The 16,373-nt window shown below is 40.2% G+C and overlaps 1 protein-coding gene across 4 annotated transcripts; it reads left to right on the forward strand.

The window, feature by feature from the left end:
* The first annotated feature begins 495 nt into the window (after positions 1-495).
* Positions 496-16,373, forward strand: smarcc1a (SWI/SNF related BAF chromatin remodeling complex subunit C1a). Of its 4 annotated transcripts, none has more exons than XM_008324157.3 (28): positions 496-746; positions 2,691-2,810; positions 3,318-3,403; positions 3,593-3,674; positions 3,787-3,879; positions 4,000-4,069; positions 4,198-4,267; positions 4,502-4,577; positions 5,505-5,630; positions 6,491-6,606; positions 6,828-6,958; positions 7,456-7,515; positions 7,638-7,675; positions 7,770-7,891; positions 8,024-8,095; positions 8,221-8,334; positions 8,483-8,639; positions 8,763-8,870; positions 9,010-9,066; positions 9,160-9,418; positions 9,502-9,663; positions 11,267-11,322; positions 11,595-11,748; positions 11,901-12,079; positions 12,254-12,388; positions 13,695-14,043; positions 14,141-14,266; positions 14,438-16,373. In XM_008324157.3, the coding sequence occupies exons 1-28, from the start codon at positions 561-563 to the stop codon at positions 14,527-14,529; spliced, it is 3,396 nt and encodes a 1,131-aa protein (XP_008322379.1). In that variant the 5' UTR covers positions 496-560; the 3' UTR covers positions 14,530-16,373. The 4 variants fall into 4 exon arrangements, with proteins under 4 accessions (XP_008322379.1, XP_008322380.1, XP_016893535.1 ...); XM_008324158.3 differs by having other exon boundaries at positions 8,483-8,633; XM_017038046.2 differs by having other exon boundaries at positions 7,459-7,515.

The raw sequence follows: 16,373 nt of genomic DNA on the forward strand, positions 1-16,373 counted from the left end.
AATAATTTGTATTTTTAGTAGTTTAGTAGTTTGTATACATTTATATGGAAAATGGGGAAAATTACAAAAAAACTTTGTTTTAGTCGTTGCATAAAAAGCATATAAAATAATTATGTGTCTAAATACATTTCAGTTTTGTGGTTTTTGGTACATTGTCCTACGTGGCCTTTTGTATTTTTACATCAGGTTGTGGCGATAGGAAAGTAGTGGGGCTTATGACATCGTCCAGCAGATGGCACCAAATTTGGCCCAATGTTCTCATGCAATTGGAAAAAACAAACAAAAACAACAAAAATATTTGGTTGTGAAAATGAAGTTTTGTTGTTGCAAAATTACCACACCAATTTCGTTGTATCCCTGCTGTACAATGACAAAGACTATTCTATTCTATTCTATTCTATTCTATTCTATTCTATTCACTACATTTCCCATAATGCCTATATAGCACTAAATCTCGCGAGACACCAAAGTACCATCCCATCTGCGGCTGCGCAATATCGTTCGAAAAAAGTTGCACAGTGAGCGGAGGAGAAAGAAATTGCTGTGAACAAAAACACACAATGGCGACGTCCGCAACAACGGCTGGCGGGAACGGGCCCCGCGGTCGCACCGCCGGGCCTCTCGGTGGCGGAACTTCCATGGGACGCAAGAAGGACGGTGGTCCGTCCACGAAATTCTGGGAAAGTTCAGAGACGATATCCCAACTAGAGACCGTGCGGCTGTGGATCGGAAAGCACTACAAGAAGGTAGTTAGCATGGTAGCAGCTAGGTTCTCCATTGATTCCTATGAAGGCCGGAGTCTTCTGGTACAATGGAGCGCTATCCATGTTAGCAGTAGTCATTCTAGATTTATGAAATCAGGCACTTAAAAGCAATTTGTTGATGAGTATAAAACTGTGCTGGTCGTTTTAAACGCACTATGGGACGGCTTCCATTAGATTTTAAATGAAACCCATGCTGTTTACCAGTTAGCTTAATGCTAATAGTGCTCCCTCCACCGAGTAACGACGCCAATAACAAATGCACAGGATGGACGAGCTTTTCGTTTTTATTTCATTGTAATCACATATACGTTATGCTCATACAATGTAAATATGCTCTAACATTTAATCTCAAACAAAAATAAAACGGTCTAATAGGCCCCGGTAGCTCAGCAAATGTTGGTCACGGGACATCATTCACTGGCTTTACACGTAGCATGATAAGATCGGGAACCTCTACTAATTCCCGCTTAAAATAGGTCTGTGGTTACAAAATAACACCAGAAATTGTCCGTTTAACCACTCTCACTGGTGCATCTTGCTGAAAAACAACATCAGTGAGTTTTGTCAACACAGCAGCTCTACGGGGTGAAGGCTGCACTCATTGAAAATCAGCCAAACAAAGAGTTGCTCCTCCTGTGACCCTCATGCTTCATTTAAACTCTTGTTTCGTTAACTTGATGGTTTAATCCCGAACGCCGAATGGTTCCGTATGACTTTTATAAGCACACTAGATACAGATGCCTCGCCTGAGTTTTTTGTGCTTTCTCCAAGGTCAACAATATTGAAACGTATGAGATGCACGAAAAAACTGCTGTGACATGTGAGACGTTTTGATAGAGTAGCAGAGCATGTCCTGAATTTTACATGGGCATACGAGTGTTTTTGGTTTTTATATATTGGATACATTTTTACCTTAACTGTGAATCCAATAGGTGCCTCTCCCACTGCATCATAACAGGTTTGACTTCTGCTAGGCACAAAGTTAGCTCAGTAAATACTGAAATGTAGAAATTTACAATCCCAGGGCACTTGCTTAGGTGCAAATGATGCAAATAATGGTTAATCCATTTCAAAAATGTTTTTTATAATTTATTAAATATTGTTAGGTGTTGTTGTGTTTGAAAAAATTGAAAGCACCCTTAAATATATATTTAGACTAATCACATTGACAAATTGAATGAATTTGACAAATACACCTGTGACAACATAGGGCAAAGTAAATATGATTTGCATTGAAGAATGAATGGCAAATAATTTTAGTGTAGTGTTTGTAGTTTTTTTTTACTCCTAAGATGTGAATAGTCAAAGCTAATGATTATTTAATGCGTGTACGAATAACCTAATAGTCAGCAATATTTTGTAGCTTTTTGCATTAAGGCTTGCCAATGCAGTGTGTGGACTTAAGAAACCATGACACTTTAATAAAATCTATTTTATTGGAGATTAGTCAAAACTGGTATCACATTGATAAGCAGTTGCCACTGATTGGTCCACTTTACATGAATCATCAAGCTGCACCACTTCCTAACTGTTTGTGATCTTTAGTTGGCGAACACAGCCTGCATACAGTGAAGTCAAGGTCAAAATACTGGTTCAGGTTTATTTGAATTTGACAAATACACCTGTGACAACACCTGTTTGAAAGAAATATCAGAAGAGTTGTGTAGGTGCATTGCACTTCAAAGTAAAGTCATTCATGTAACTTCGTTCAAAATAAAAAGTTGCTGAGATCATATAGAGAAGAAGAGGTTTGTTTCTGGAGTTTGACTCTGTTGGTTTTTTTAATCTCATCCTCTGAGTAGTTACTCATTAAAATATTCTGATTCCATGACAGTACAGTGTCTTGTTGGTGTCATGCTTTAAAGCTGTTTATGTCTTCAGTTTTTGTCAGATTGTGTCAACACATTTTTTTCTCTCTGACCCCAGCATGTCCAGAATGACTCTCCTTCCAGTAAGTCTTTGGCCGGTCTGGTTGTTCAGCTGCTTCAGTTCCAGGAGGATGCATTTGGGCGCAAAGTCAACAATCCTGCTCTTACCAAGCTACCTGTAAGTACAAAACAAGGCCTGGCTAAATATTTCTGTTGATGTTGTGTGTGTGGTGCATGATGTGATAATTCTGCTCAACATTTTTTTTTTTTTTAAATCATCAAATACCAATATTTGAAACAAGAAGTTGTTTATTTTTGTTGACAACTGAATCAGTGAGTGTGTGATTTGTGAATATGGTCAGAAATATATTTTTATATATAAATATTAAAATTGTTTGTGCATTTTCCATGTCTACAACATTCCATATGACTGCCAAACAATGACAAAGTTTGTGCAACTACTGTATTCAACATATCAAAACTTTTGGCTCTGATCCTTGTTATCTGGTCATTGTGCTCTTACTGAGTCTGTCTGTACCAAGACTGGCCTGGTTAACCTTAGTTTTGGTGGTCATACTCACCCGAATGTGTTTTGCATTGAGAAGATATGAATGTGAGCTTAGTTGTTTTTTTTTGTCTGTAATTTGTTTATTGAAATAATCTTTGTTTTCTCTCCTATTTTCAGGCCAAATGTTTTCTTGATTTTAAGGCAGGAGGCGCTCTCTGTCACATCTTGGGGTCGGTCTACAAATTCAAGAGTGAGCAGGGCTGGTAAGTTTTATTCATAACCTTGAGAGGTTATGAACTTGCTGTTTAAATGTAGTGGTACCTTTTCTCCTTTAGATTCTTTAATTGACTTTTCACTGTTAAATTCTGCATCAAGAAGTAGTGATATTGTTTGATTTTGTAATTTGTTAGAACAGCAGAGCGGCTTCCAATTGGTGCTTTATCAATTTCCAGGCGCAGATTTGACTTGCAGAATCCTTCCAGAATGGACAGGAATGTGGAAATGTTCTTAAATGTTGAGAAGAACCTGGTCCAAGTATGACTCGTTCCCTTAAACTCACTAGATTATCAGATTAGATTTACCAGATTACTAAACGCCTACATCAGTTCGCAAAATTAACTGTTTTGTAATGTGTCTGAACTCCTAGAACAACTGCCTCACTCGACCTATTGTCTACCTGTCCCCGGACATCGAGCAGAAACAGGCCAGTAAACTCAAAGACATCATCAAAAGGCACCAGGTGAGCTTTAAAACAAGGAAGATCAGATAATAGAAGTTTTCTAGAGAAACTTGTATTTCCAATAGTTAATTTTTGTGTTTCTCTTCTTACATTCTTTGCTTTTTACCCTCTCTACCTCAGGGCTCCATGACTGATGACAAGTCTAAAGCCACTCACCACATCTATCCCTCAGCACCACAGCAAGATGAAGGTAAACAAAAACGTTTTTAAGCTCCAAAACCATTAAACCATTAAGATTGTGTTTTGTTTGACAGCTCATGTTTATCTTGTATAAAGTCTTCATACATGTATGTCAGCATTAGTTTGTGTGTCTTACAGATGAGTGGCTTCGTCCTGTCATCAGAAAAGAGAAGCAGGTGCTGGTACACTGGGGTCTCTACCCTGACAGGTGAGCACAATGCAGAGATGTGTTAAATATTGAAATAGACTTTTTTTATATAACTTAACAATTAAGCCACTAAGTTCAAGTTTTTTGTTTAAAAGCCCTACTTTGTTAAGAAGGTCAAAAAAAACTTTTTAATTAGTCTTAATGACCAAGTTGTGACCTGCAAGTGTCTGGTGTAAAACTGTTCAGGTGACTTTTATATTTGTTGTTCAGTCGTGATTGTTTTTGTTTTTCTAGCTATGATACCTGGGTGTCAAACAATGAGGTTGATGGTGATGTGGAGGATCCTCCCAACACCGACAGACCCTGGAAGGTAAGGACAAGGGCTGAACGGAAATGAGTCGTACATGCATTCGCCATGTGCTATTGTTTATGGACCCCGCGTGGTCATGTTTGATCTGTAGAAATTTCTTTGGTGTCCTAAATTGTTCTGAAACTAACTTCTTACTTCTAAAAACACCCATGTGAGGACTTCCCCTATTTACCACAACAAAAACACAAATTTGGAGTACAGTGCTCCTCCATTCTCCAGCATCATGCAGGTCTATCTCGACCAAGACTTTGTTTTGCAGCAAGATATTGACCCAAAGAATTCTGCTGTCGGGTTTACTCAGACATAAAAGAAGAATGGTGTTCTTCAAACAATTGTTTGAACCCTTCTCTCCCCAGGCCTCTTTCCACTTGAGCCTGTGTGGAATGGACTGGATTTGATTACTCAGCAATAGAGCATCCCATGAATCAGCAGTTTCTTATTGATTAACTTGAGAAACCTTAGAATGCAGTTTCTGGTGCATACTTAAAAATCTTGTTGAACAAATGCCTGGCATAATTTATGCTGCTTTCAAGCCAGAGTTGATTACTTAAACAAGCACAGTTAAAGCAAGAAAAATACAAATACTTGGTTACTGTAGTGACATTGTATAAGTCACACATTTTTAGATAATCATGTTTATTTTGTAGCTGACTAAAGTATAGTAAAACTGTGATATCTGAATATGCTCAGTAACTTTTATCTTTTTATCTTCACTGTGTTTTGCATTCATTTAGCACTTTACAACAAAAATATAATATGCTGGTACTATTGTCACTCATTACTTCATTAGTATTATTATTCTGCAACAGTGAAATAATGCTAATCGGACAATGTGTCTGTATAATATATGATGAAAAAAATTATCATCTGAGCCTCGATTGTCTGGAACAGCATCCCTGACTTCCTGTGCTCTTCTACTATAATCAGGTGCACGCCAAGTGGGTTTTAGACACAGATGCCTTCAACGAGTGGATGAATGAAGAAGACTACGAGGTGGATGAGAACAAGAAGCCAGCCTGCTTCCGCAGAAGGCTCTTTGTCAAGGAAGAGGAGGTATGTGCTGCTTCCGTTTCATATTTTGTTGTGAAAATTTCCATCCCTGAGGTTCAGAGAGGTGGATGTTTTCAATATTTTATTGCCACTCGACTGCCTCTTGATGGAAATTTTCTGAGCACTAAATCAGCATGAAGGCTTCAGTGTTTTTTGCGGCAGTATGTTTTGTTGGATGTGCTTCTGTTCTTGTGAATTGTGCTTGGTCTTTGTCTTGTGTCTCGCCTCAGTTTAGTCTGTCTGTTGCTCATCCTGTTGCCAAACCTTTCCTCTACTATGCACTTCCAATTTGCACCGGGGTTCCAGTTCATCTTTAGAAATGCTTTATTTAATCTTTTAAAGAAAAATAAAATATTTTTCCTACAAAAAATTAACTTAGTAAAATGCTATGATTTTTTTCTGTCTCTATTTAAAATATTGTCTTAAGCTTGTGTGCAAACATTATTTATGAGGAAAAATTTATAATCGCGTTACTTAGTAATTTATTGGACTAAAGCATTATCTTTTTTGTGGCACGTTTAAAGTTTTTATATTCATTTATTATTTTTCAAGTTGGGACGATACATTTTTAAGTCAGTTTATTTTATACTTTATATGGTGTGCCTTAAGTATTTGCTGCACAACCAATTTACAAAGAAATTCCCTACCAAAGAAAGTTCAATAATATTCTGCCACCAAAATAAACCCAGATGAGATGGAACCCTGAGCACTACCACCACCACAGCATCCTCCCCCCTCCCTGCCGTCCTTCTCCCTCTGCCTCCCCTCCTTGTGTGTGCAACCGTTCCATCCTCTCATTCTGCGGCTCTTTCTCTCATCCTCCATCCCTTGCTCCCTGCGCTGCATGGGGTTTATCTGATCAGTCTTCCCGTACACCTGATCGCAAGGAGCGTAAAGCCAACTCTGCCAAGAAGAGGAAGCGGTCGCCATCGCCGCCCAGTACACCAGCCGAGTCCCGCAAAAAAGGGGGAAAGAAGGGGTAAGAAAACAAATGTTACAGTATTTCTTCTAATACAAAGTCTTTAAAGTAAGCTGTGATGTTGTGGAATTAATCTTTTTTCTTGTATTTTCTGCTTGGGTTTGTTTTCAGAACAGTTTCTAGTTTGCTAGAATTATGACAAGTCAGTTTTAAGTAAATTAAGTGTCTTACTAAGTTTCTGTGGAGTTTTACTGACTCTGTCGATTAATCTCTGTTGTCAGAAATCCTGGGTCACACTGGAAACGACGTGGTCACAGGGGTGAGGAAGAGGACACAGAGGAGGATATCACTAAGGACATGGATGATTCGTCAGCTGGTGCCAGTCTGGAGGAGGGAAGCTCATCCAAAAATAGTACGTATGAGTTGGAAGAAAATTAAAAGCCACCGATTTGCAATGTTTATGTAGAAAAAGGAATATAAAGGAAAAGAAAATGGTTGAAAAACCCTCGTTTAATTTGTTCCAGTTATTTCTTAATGGGAGATAATTCTGGTCATGTTTTGTGCAGCAGGGACATTTACAACTAGGAAAAATCTAATAACTGTCCCATTGTTTGCAGAAATATGCACAAGCCTAAAGATGATTAATTTTTTAACACAGGGAAAACCATCTTGTGCTCTTGTTCCATACTTCAGACAAAACATACACGTGTTACTAAAATGCTGTTTTTAAATCGGGTCCCACTTGTAATGTCCTACTTTTGCCCAAATACTATTTTTTCATATTTCAACAGGTACCTGCTGTTGGACTCACTCTACCTACTTTTGCCTCTTCAGCATTTCAATGCTCTAGTTAATGCTTCTGTGATCACACACCTGTTATTTAGAATCTGACGACCTCCTTTTTGTCAGCAGGTTCAAAGAAAGACACTGAAAACACTCCCATTAAAGGAGGAAATGGAGCTGATTTGGGTAAGTACTTAGTCACAGTGACAGTTTTGTATGCAACCAATCAAAGGCAATGAACGTTTAAAAAGCAATGTGATTTTGTGATGTTCTGGAATAAAAAAAATGTTTTATTGAAATTCTTGCAGATGACATGGAGGATGATTCAATGTTGTCTGGAGGAAAGGTAAGATTATTGATGACTTGCTCATCAAATCAGGCCATTGGACAATATGATCACCTTTGGCGCTGACTAATTGTTTAACGTTGGTCTTCTGCAGGATGACGAGGACCAGAGTAAAAATGATAACAGCAGGCTGATGGATGCTGGTGAGGACAACGTTACTGAGCAGACTCATCACATCATCATCCCCAGCTACTCTGCCTGGTTTGACTACAACTGGTAAGACCAGAGGTGGATGTGTTGCAAATGGCATATAGCCACTGTCATTTTACCTTGGAAAATGTACTAAAATTAGCCAACGTTTTGCTATTTATAATGGTCATTTGTGTTGTGTTTTCTTTTTTAATCCAGTATTCATGAGATTGAGAAAAGAGCCTTGCCAGAGTTCTTCAATGGAAAGAACAAGTCTAAAACTCCTGAGATGTGAGTTCATTTCCACACAGTCACATCGCAATACATTTTTGACAAATGTTTTTGTCTGATGTGTCGCTGGAGAACCAAGGTGGTAACACTTTAAACTACATCTAAGTTGTCTTTTTCACGAACAGATACTTGGCCTACCGTAACTTCATGATTGACACTTATCGGCTGAACCCTCAGGAGTATCTCACCTCCACTTCCTGCCGGAGAAACTTGACCGGTGATGTGTGTGCTATAATGAGGTGAGATCAGGTTTTTTTCTGTTTCCTCTTTCAGTTTAGTCTTCATCTAAATGTTAAAATGTAAAACACTTGTGCAAGGAAACTGAACTCATTTGACACCCAAAAAATACAAGATAATATTTTAACTGACATTTTTGTGTGTCTCTAGGGTCCATGCCTTTTTGGAGCAGTGGGGTTTGGTCAACTACCAGGTGGATGCTGAAAGCAGACCACTGCCAATGGGGCCTCCACCTACACCACACTTCACGGTGCTGGCTGACACACCCTCAGGCCTCGTCCCCTTGAACCACAGACCTCCAGTAAGGGTGATTCAACTTTTTTATTTATTTTCCTTACTTTTATCCTAGTTGTACAAAGCCATCTTCAGCATTAACAAAACAATTGCAAAAAAAAAACGTCTATTTACAATGCTAGTTTTCTTCCTAAAGGTTCCCCCTCCACAGCAGATGGCCAACTTTGGAGACAAAGGCAAAGACAAATCCACTGACCTGCAGAACTTTGGCCTTCACGCTGACCTCTACAAGAAAAGTTCCAAGGTCAGCACTTGATTCACCATGGAAACCAAATGTGGTTATTGGTTTCATGATTATCTAGCTAGATGGTGGTAGTCTTCACATCTGAAGTTCCAGAAAAAACTAACTAGTTTAATGATATGTCTGTCATTTGTTTTCACAGGTTAAAGCCACTTCAACCAGGGAATGGACAGAGCAGGAAACTCTACTGCTATTGGAGGTAGGTTTTACTAATGCACAGTAAGTAGAACTGATCAAATATGGGTTTTGTTCATAAAACGTTGACATGAATCCACTTTCTCGTATTAATCAGGCTCTGGAGATGTTCAAAGATGACTGGAATAAAGTCTCGGAGCATGTTGGCTCACGGACCCAGGATGAGTGCATCCTGCACTTCCTGCGGCTTCCAATTGAGGATCCATACCTAGAAAGTACAGAGTCTACTCTGGGCCCTTTGGCCTACCAGCCCATTCCCTTCAGTCAATCTGGAAACCCTGTTATGAGCACAGTAGCTTTCCTTGCTTCCGTGGTCGACCCCAGAGTGGCCTCTGCTGCTGCGAAGGCAGCCCTCGGTGAGAAACAAGTCTTCAACTCACTAATTTCAAAAGGGACCGTTTCTCTGGCGTGGTTGGATCAAACCAGTGTTTTCTTACAGAGGAGTTTTCCCGTGTGCGTGAGGAGGTGCCTGCTGAGCTGGTGGAGGCTCATGTAAAGAAGGTTCAAGAAGCAGCTAGGAGCACAGGGAAGGTTGATCCTGCCTTCGGCCTGGAGACCAGTGGCATCGCTGGCACCGACCCTGAGGAGCCGGAAAAGACTGGTGAGTGACAAAGGTGGTAAAAAAAAATAGCTCAAAGATGTGATATGAATGTTATTATAGAAGTGTAGTAGATGGCACCTTTTTTATTTATACTATTAATAGATGGTGTAAGCTGTAATTAAAAAAACAGAATCTGAGAGATTGATCACAGGAGTTGGTTTACATTAATACCAAGTATTACTCACTTACAGCTTTTTCAGTTTTTTTTTCAACCCACAGCATCCAAATGAAAACATTTAGGTGCATCCCGAGACAAGGAATCAATGAGAGTCAGCCAAAAACGATGTACACTATAATATAGATTGTTTTATCTGAGTTCTACACTAAACTAAACCTTGTGCTGTGACACCAGTAGCCACTGGAGGGCAGCACATAGTTGCAGTTTGACAACCAAGCCTTTGCATGGCAAGATATTCTGTCTGGGGTGAGAGAGAGAGAGAGACAGAAGAAAGAAGAAAGACAGCAGACTTAGGACGAAGTGATTGGCATCTTCACCTAACACAATCAGCTGACTATGTATCAGAGTTGATCAATCAGTCTTGACATTTGAAGGTGTTGCACACGTGACCTGTGGGGGTTTTAGCAAAACTGAAATATTGGTAAGACTGTGCATGCTGCCGTGGTAACCGGTGGATTAAAACGACAGTGGCAGATGGGGCAGGAAGGAGGGGGGGTGCAGAAAACTGGGTCATCATAGACTACCACCATACACCACATATCCTTCTCCCTGTTTTAATCTGCTTGAATAAAATATTTTCCTTTCCACTCAACATACCACCAATCGTTTATTATGCCTAACCTAATGCCCTCTCGGGGCCTTATTCCAATCAATGACCTTTTGTGCGTTGTGTGCCTGAAGGACATGACCAACAAACACATTGATAGATATTCAGACCTTTAACACACACTCAAATACACCTGTGACGCGGTTTTACACTGAGCTACACGTGTGTGTTTGTTTGTTTCGATGCATTTTCACATTTAACAAAATAATTTAAATCCAATAAAATTAAACTATATATATATATATATACACACACATACACTCTTAAGCTATGAGGGACCACTATGTCTGCGCATGCGTACACTGCATGTGTAATGGATTTCTAATCATCCCATAGTCCAGTCACAACCAGCAGTTGTTGACTCCAGTTTAACCCATTGTTGGCTCTGTATTATTTGAGTGATTAGTTATGTGAACAAGTACAGGAAGCTACATGCTATCATGTTTTTCTTTCCCCCTCATGATCCTAGATGATCCAGGTCGTCTAGGACCATGGTCATCTGATGGGTTTTACCTCCACCTTAGAGTATAAGGCAATGAGATGTCTGTATTGTAAAACATACATATACGGTGTTCAAGACCACAAAATACTTTTATAAATATTTAATTATTTTTTATGTCCAGTCTGTGTAGGTTTAATAAGGTTGGTGGTTGTCCTGTTTACATTATATATTCACTTCTCTTTCTCTTTGTAGATATAATTAAAATTGTCAGAGATAAGATTTCTTTATTCTCTCTCACCCCTCAATGCCATTAGTTTTTTTGTTTAAAACAATATTAATTCAATCAACTTTTCTATTGTTTCTTCTTTATTTGCAGAACCAACAGAACCAGAAAAAATGGACACTGACACAGACTCTCAACAGGCCGACAAGGTTATTTTTTATTTTTTATATATTTATTGTTAGTTTGTAGACAAAAACCCTAACACACCTAGTAGAATACACAAAGGAATTGTGGCTCAAAATGTCTAAAACAGATGTTTTGTATACTTAATGTCAATCTGAATTTTTCTTTATCTTTCCTGTATTATCTTTGTAGCCTCTTATCTATATTTGTCTTGAGCCCTGCAAGTATATAAATAATCATATCAAAAGTGTCTTGTCATCAGCTGATAATTGTTGCTACCTGTGTCTTGATTTTTCAGGCCGAGTTGAAGGATGAGGCAGAGAAACCCAGTGAGTCTGCAGAAAAGAGCGAAAAGACAGAGGCCACCGAAAAAGTGAAGAAGGAAGGAGTTGAAGCCTCAGAGCGTGAGGATGAGCCTGAGGAAGGAGGAGAAGCCAAGGTGTCACTAACAGGTAACACCGACGTGTTAGTTTAACAGAGTATTTGGTTGAACAAAAAGCAGATGTATTTTAGTCAATAAAACATTTCAACGGTGTTTTTTTTTTATTGTGTTCATGTCACTATTCAGAAAATGCTAATTAGTGTTAATTGCATCACTTGCTAGACAAAGACAAGGAGGAGGCCATGGAGACATTGTCCTCAGAGCAGGAGAAAGACAAGGAGGACAAGGCATCAAAAGAGGAGGGGGAGGAGAAGAGAAAGAAGCTGGAGCTGGACATTGGAGAGGGAAATATCGCCACAGCGGCCGCAGCTGCATTGGCATCTGCTGCCACCAAGGCCAAGGTGAGACAGGAAATATGAAGCATTCACTTTAATCCTCATATTTATGCAGTTTCAACATATGGAAATCAGAGAAGAGGAAACCATTAACTATTAAATACCAGTTTATTTTCCACATTGGAGCGATAATCCCAATTACTTTCTTATTACTCCTGTCTCTTTGTTTGTGTTTTTTAGCACTTGGCAGCAGTCGAGGAAAGGAAAATCAAGTCCTTGGTTGCTCTGCTGGTGGAGACCCAGATGAAGAAGCTGGAGATCAAGCTGAGGCACTTTGAGGAGCTGGAGACAATAATGGACCGGGAGAAAGAGGCGGTGAGTAAAAGTACAAGGTCCTGCTGTGATTTGTGGTTGGTAAAGATGAGAGTAATGGAACTTATTTAACAGCTCCGGTCCTCATCGTGTAAATAGGTAAATGGCAGATCATTGGATTTTAAATGTATATATATATAGTTTTGTTATGGGCTTTTAGTTGTTTGCACTTACTGTATTAATAATGCACATTGTCGTCACACCCTCTGCTTAGAGCTTAAATTAAAATAAAGGCACAAGTAAATGTGTAATTTTTACAATCTGCCAACATTTAGATATTATCACCCTTTACCGACTATGCTTAACTCTGTGTGCTACATTTTTAATCAGCAAAGAGATGTATATGTTTATCCCCAAGCTTTTTAATGGTTACATATCTATATTTTTTAATATGGAAATGAAATGTGTCTTTTAGGATTTCTATTTAGCAGTGAAACTGCAGAGAGAATTCAATCTTTGTGAGAAAACAAAAGTAAAAATAAAACATTTTCAGAAAGAAGCAGTTTGCAGTTTTTGGCCATGAGAAGTGTTACCTTTTTTTAAGGCAAATTACAACCCCTTGGCGCCGCATCTATGTGTGTGTGTGTGTCCCCTGCCTCTGCACAATCCCTGGAGACCCAAGCATGAGTGTAAAACTGTGTTTTTGCGGTAGAGGCATCAGGAGAGTAGCCCAGTTTCACAGCTGTAAATAGTGCATGAAAAAGCCTCTGGTTTGCATAAGCTTTGTGGAGCCTGGAGAGAAACCAGGACGTGTGGTGCTGCTGCCATTGGCAGTAAAACGGAAGGCTTCTAAAAAAAAAAAAAAAAAAAAACCAACATGTTCACAAACAACACCAGGACACAGTGTTTTATCCACAGACGCTGAAGCTCAAAAACCTCCTCTACTCTTCTTTCCATTAAGAAAACATTTATTTAATAATTTTCTGGTGATCTGCCTTTCTTTGCTCTGGAGACGATGTATGCAGGAGAATTTGTTTTATAAATTCCAGGATTGGTAGGATTGACTAATTGACGCCTTCTATCAGTCACAAAGTAAAAGAAACAGCTGGACAGTAACACACAAACACACCTTTTTATTTTTAGGGCTTGCTCCAAATTGTGTGTGTGTTGTGAACGGTTGGACAGTTGAACTGTCTTGTTAAGATCTGTGGTCCAAACGAAGGTCATATACTAGTATAGGTGAGCAAACATGAATAGAAAAAGAACACCGTATTTGACTACGAAGAGATCAACAAATGTTTCTACTTTCCTCCAAATAGCTTTTTTGAAACCAGTTGATGAAAACAAATGTATCCTCTCATTCTCTCAGCTGGAGCTTCAGCGACAGCAGCTTCTCACTGAGCGTCAGGCGTTTCACATGGAACAGCTCAAATACGCCGAGATGAAGGCCAGGCAGCAGATGGAGCAGCAGGCAGCTGCCGCAGCAGCCGCGGCTGCAGCAGCGCAGGGCCAGGGACATGCTCCTGGATCTGGACCACACCACGGACCCCCGCAGCCAGGTATGCACTCTGGAGGACCACCTCACCATGGAGGCCCATCACCTCATCATGGGGCTCCACCACCCCACCACGGAGGGCCACCACCTGGTGCTGCAATCCACCCTGGCTTCCCCCCGATGGGTCACCATCCTATGGCCACTCACCACCCTGTACCGACAGGTGAGTCATGGTGTTTATTCAACTGCTTTTTTAACATCACTGTATTTTCAAGTCTAATTGTGTATCATTCTTACCTTCTACCCATCATGCCCTGCAGGACCAATGGGACCAGGCCAACCAATGCCTGGACGTATGATGTCAGGACCCCCTTCTGGAGGACCTCCTCCTGGAGGCATGCCTCCCATGATGCCCCCGCGTCACCCTGGAGCTCCCAATGGCATGTGTGAGTACAAATCTTTCGACCCTAACACAATGTTTTTGTTTGTTTGTGCTGTTTTGGACCATTTCATTTTCCCACGTCAGATGCAGTTGTACACAGTAGTGGAGATCCATTGAGTGGACATATTATTACCTTTCTTTAAATTCACCACATATCTGACCCTTCTCTTCCCAGACCCTGGCCCATCACCTGCACAGGCTGAAGCGGTGCCTGCACCCCCTGTGGGAGCTCCAGTGCCCCCGAGTGGACGAGTGGCTGATAACTAAAACCGTTACACAAGCTTACACACGTGCACACACATCTAAACAAAAGCACACAAAACACAAAACCTAACTCTGTATGTGAACCACCAGATTCATTTTAATGGCCTTTGCTGCTGGCTCTACCTTGTTGCCCAGTACTCAAATCCCTAATAAATATCACAGGACACACACATAAATACATACACTGTCTCAGGGTTCAGTGGCAAATGGTAACCCAATTTTTCTTCCCCCCCACACACGTACATCCAGACTTCCTCTCAGGGCACAGGAGCAAAAGGCTCATTTAGTACTAAACACTGTTTCTGCTCTGTTGGGCCAAGTGGAGGCTGGAGACAATGACTCTGTACAGAAGCAAACTTGTGACACAACACAGTTTAAAAAAAAATCAAAATACAACTGAGTCTATCTCTACATCCTTCCCTCTATGCTGTTTGAATTGACACTGTAATCTCAATCCTAACTCACACGCACGCCTCTCTCTTTTGGTCCGGTGCCTCTTTTTTCATGCTACAGGGAGTTGGTGACCCTGACAAACACACTTAATCCAAACTCCTTGCAACCTTCACACAGCCTTTACCAGAAAGATGGACGCTGTTGAGTGTTTAGACTGAAACACAACACCATTAGATGGCGCTCTTCCTCAGCACAGTGGGTCTGTAGGAATTTTGTAGGTGCTGATACTGTAGCAAATAAAACTGTCACGTCTTCTCACTTCCTGCTTTCGCTCGAGCTTTCCCAACACCTAGCGCTACTAGCTACCTCGCTAACCCTCGCCCCGACTGTTCTTTGTTCCTTTGCCACTCGTTTCTCAGCAATACCTTCAATTATCTCAAATGAAAAGCAGAGCATTCACATGGGAATAACCACTAACACATTACGCTCCATGTTACATCTGATGTGATATAGTAATCTGTGAATTTGTTCGGGCAAATCACCGACCAGTGTGTTGCTCACAGACACGGTCATGTTCACTTGTAGCCTTTCCTTGAAGCTGTCGGTCTTAATAAAGACACCTGTAGTTGGTTTCTTTGACGTTTTTAAATTATTTACAGCCCAAGAAGAAAATAGTCAATGACATTTCACAGTCTCATATATACTTGGCTAGCTTTAGGTCATCAATGCTAATGCTAAATACCTTGCGGTTTAAGGTTTTTCTCACCTTTATTGAACGTGAAGATGTTTTGAGTAGTAGTAGGATTGAAGAACTCTGTTGTCTCCACAACAGTATCAACATCCATATATTGTGACCACAGTGTCTTTTATTTCCTGTTCCACAGCTTCAGATTGTATCAAAAATGTCTCAGCCAAAAAAACTTGAACTATGTTAATTCTAAATGTTCATATAAATTGTTTTTCTCCATATTAGGGCATCTTTTCTCCTAAACAAAATCAGTCATCAGTTGCAAAAATCTATAGAATTATTTCTGCTTTAAAGCAAGTGACTTCAGATGTCTTTTAGCTCCTGATTCTGTGACTTTTTCTCCCTTAAGTTTTTGGTTCTTTTTCTTTTATTTTCTTTATATTATCCAATAATCAGATAACGTTGTCCTTTGGCATTATGTGCTTGTGAGTGTTGATGCGCAGTGACATATCGCAGCTAATTAGTCTGACTCTGATGAGACCACTCCTGCCTCCCCCTACGCTTGCACTGTTTGCATCTCTGCTACCTCTCTGCGGTCGGCCTGTTAGCTACCTCTTCTAGATCTTTTCCTTCTTGCTTCTTGCTACCTCTCTGCTCAGCCCCGTGCTACCTCTCCTTCCTCTTCCTTTGTGTCCTCTTTAACCTTTTCTTTTTCCTTCTCTGCCCACGTGACTGCTGCATCACTGACTCCTCGTCGTCCCACAGT

Source organism: Cynoglossus semilaevis, chromosome 13 (assembly GCF_000523025.1).
Source record: "Cynoglossus semilaevis isolate Cse_v1.0 chromosome 13, Cse_v1.0, whole genome shotgun sequence".
Classification (NCBI taxonomy): domain Eukaryota; kingdom Metazoa; phylum Chordata; class Actinopteri; order Pleuronectiformes; family Cynoglossidae; genus Cynoglossus; species Cynoglossus semilaevis.

What these genes read in the sequence shown, in the direction of transcription:
- smarcc1a (XM_008324157.3), top strand. Translation starts at nt 561, where the DNA reads ATGGCGACGTCCGCAACAACGGCTGGCGGGAACGGGCCCCGCGGTCGC. An exon ending in AGGAAATGGAGCTGATTTGG is followed by an intron (nt 7,516 to 7,637) that starts GTAAGTACTTAG and finishes AAATTCTTGCAG; the next exon opens with ATGACATGGAGGATGATTCA. An exon ending in CTGCTGCCACCAAGGCCAAG is followed by an intron (nt 12,080 to 12,253) that starts GTGAGACAGGAA and finishes TGTGTTTTTTAG; the next exon opens with CACTTGGCAGCAGTCGAGGA.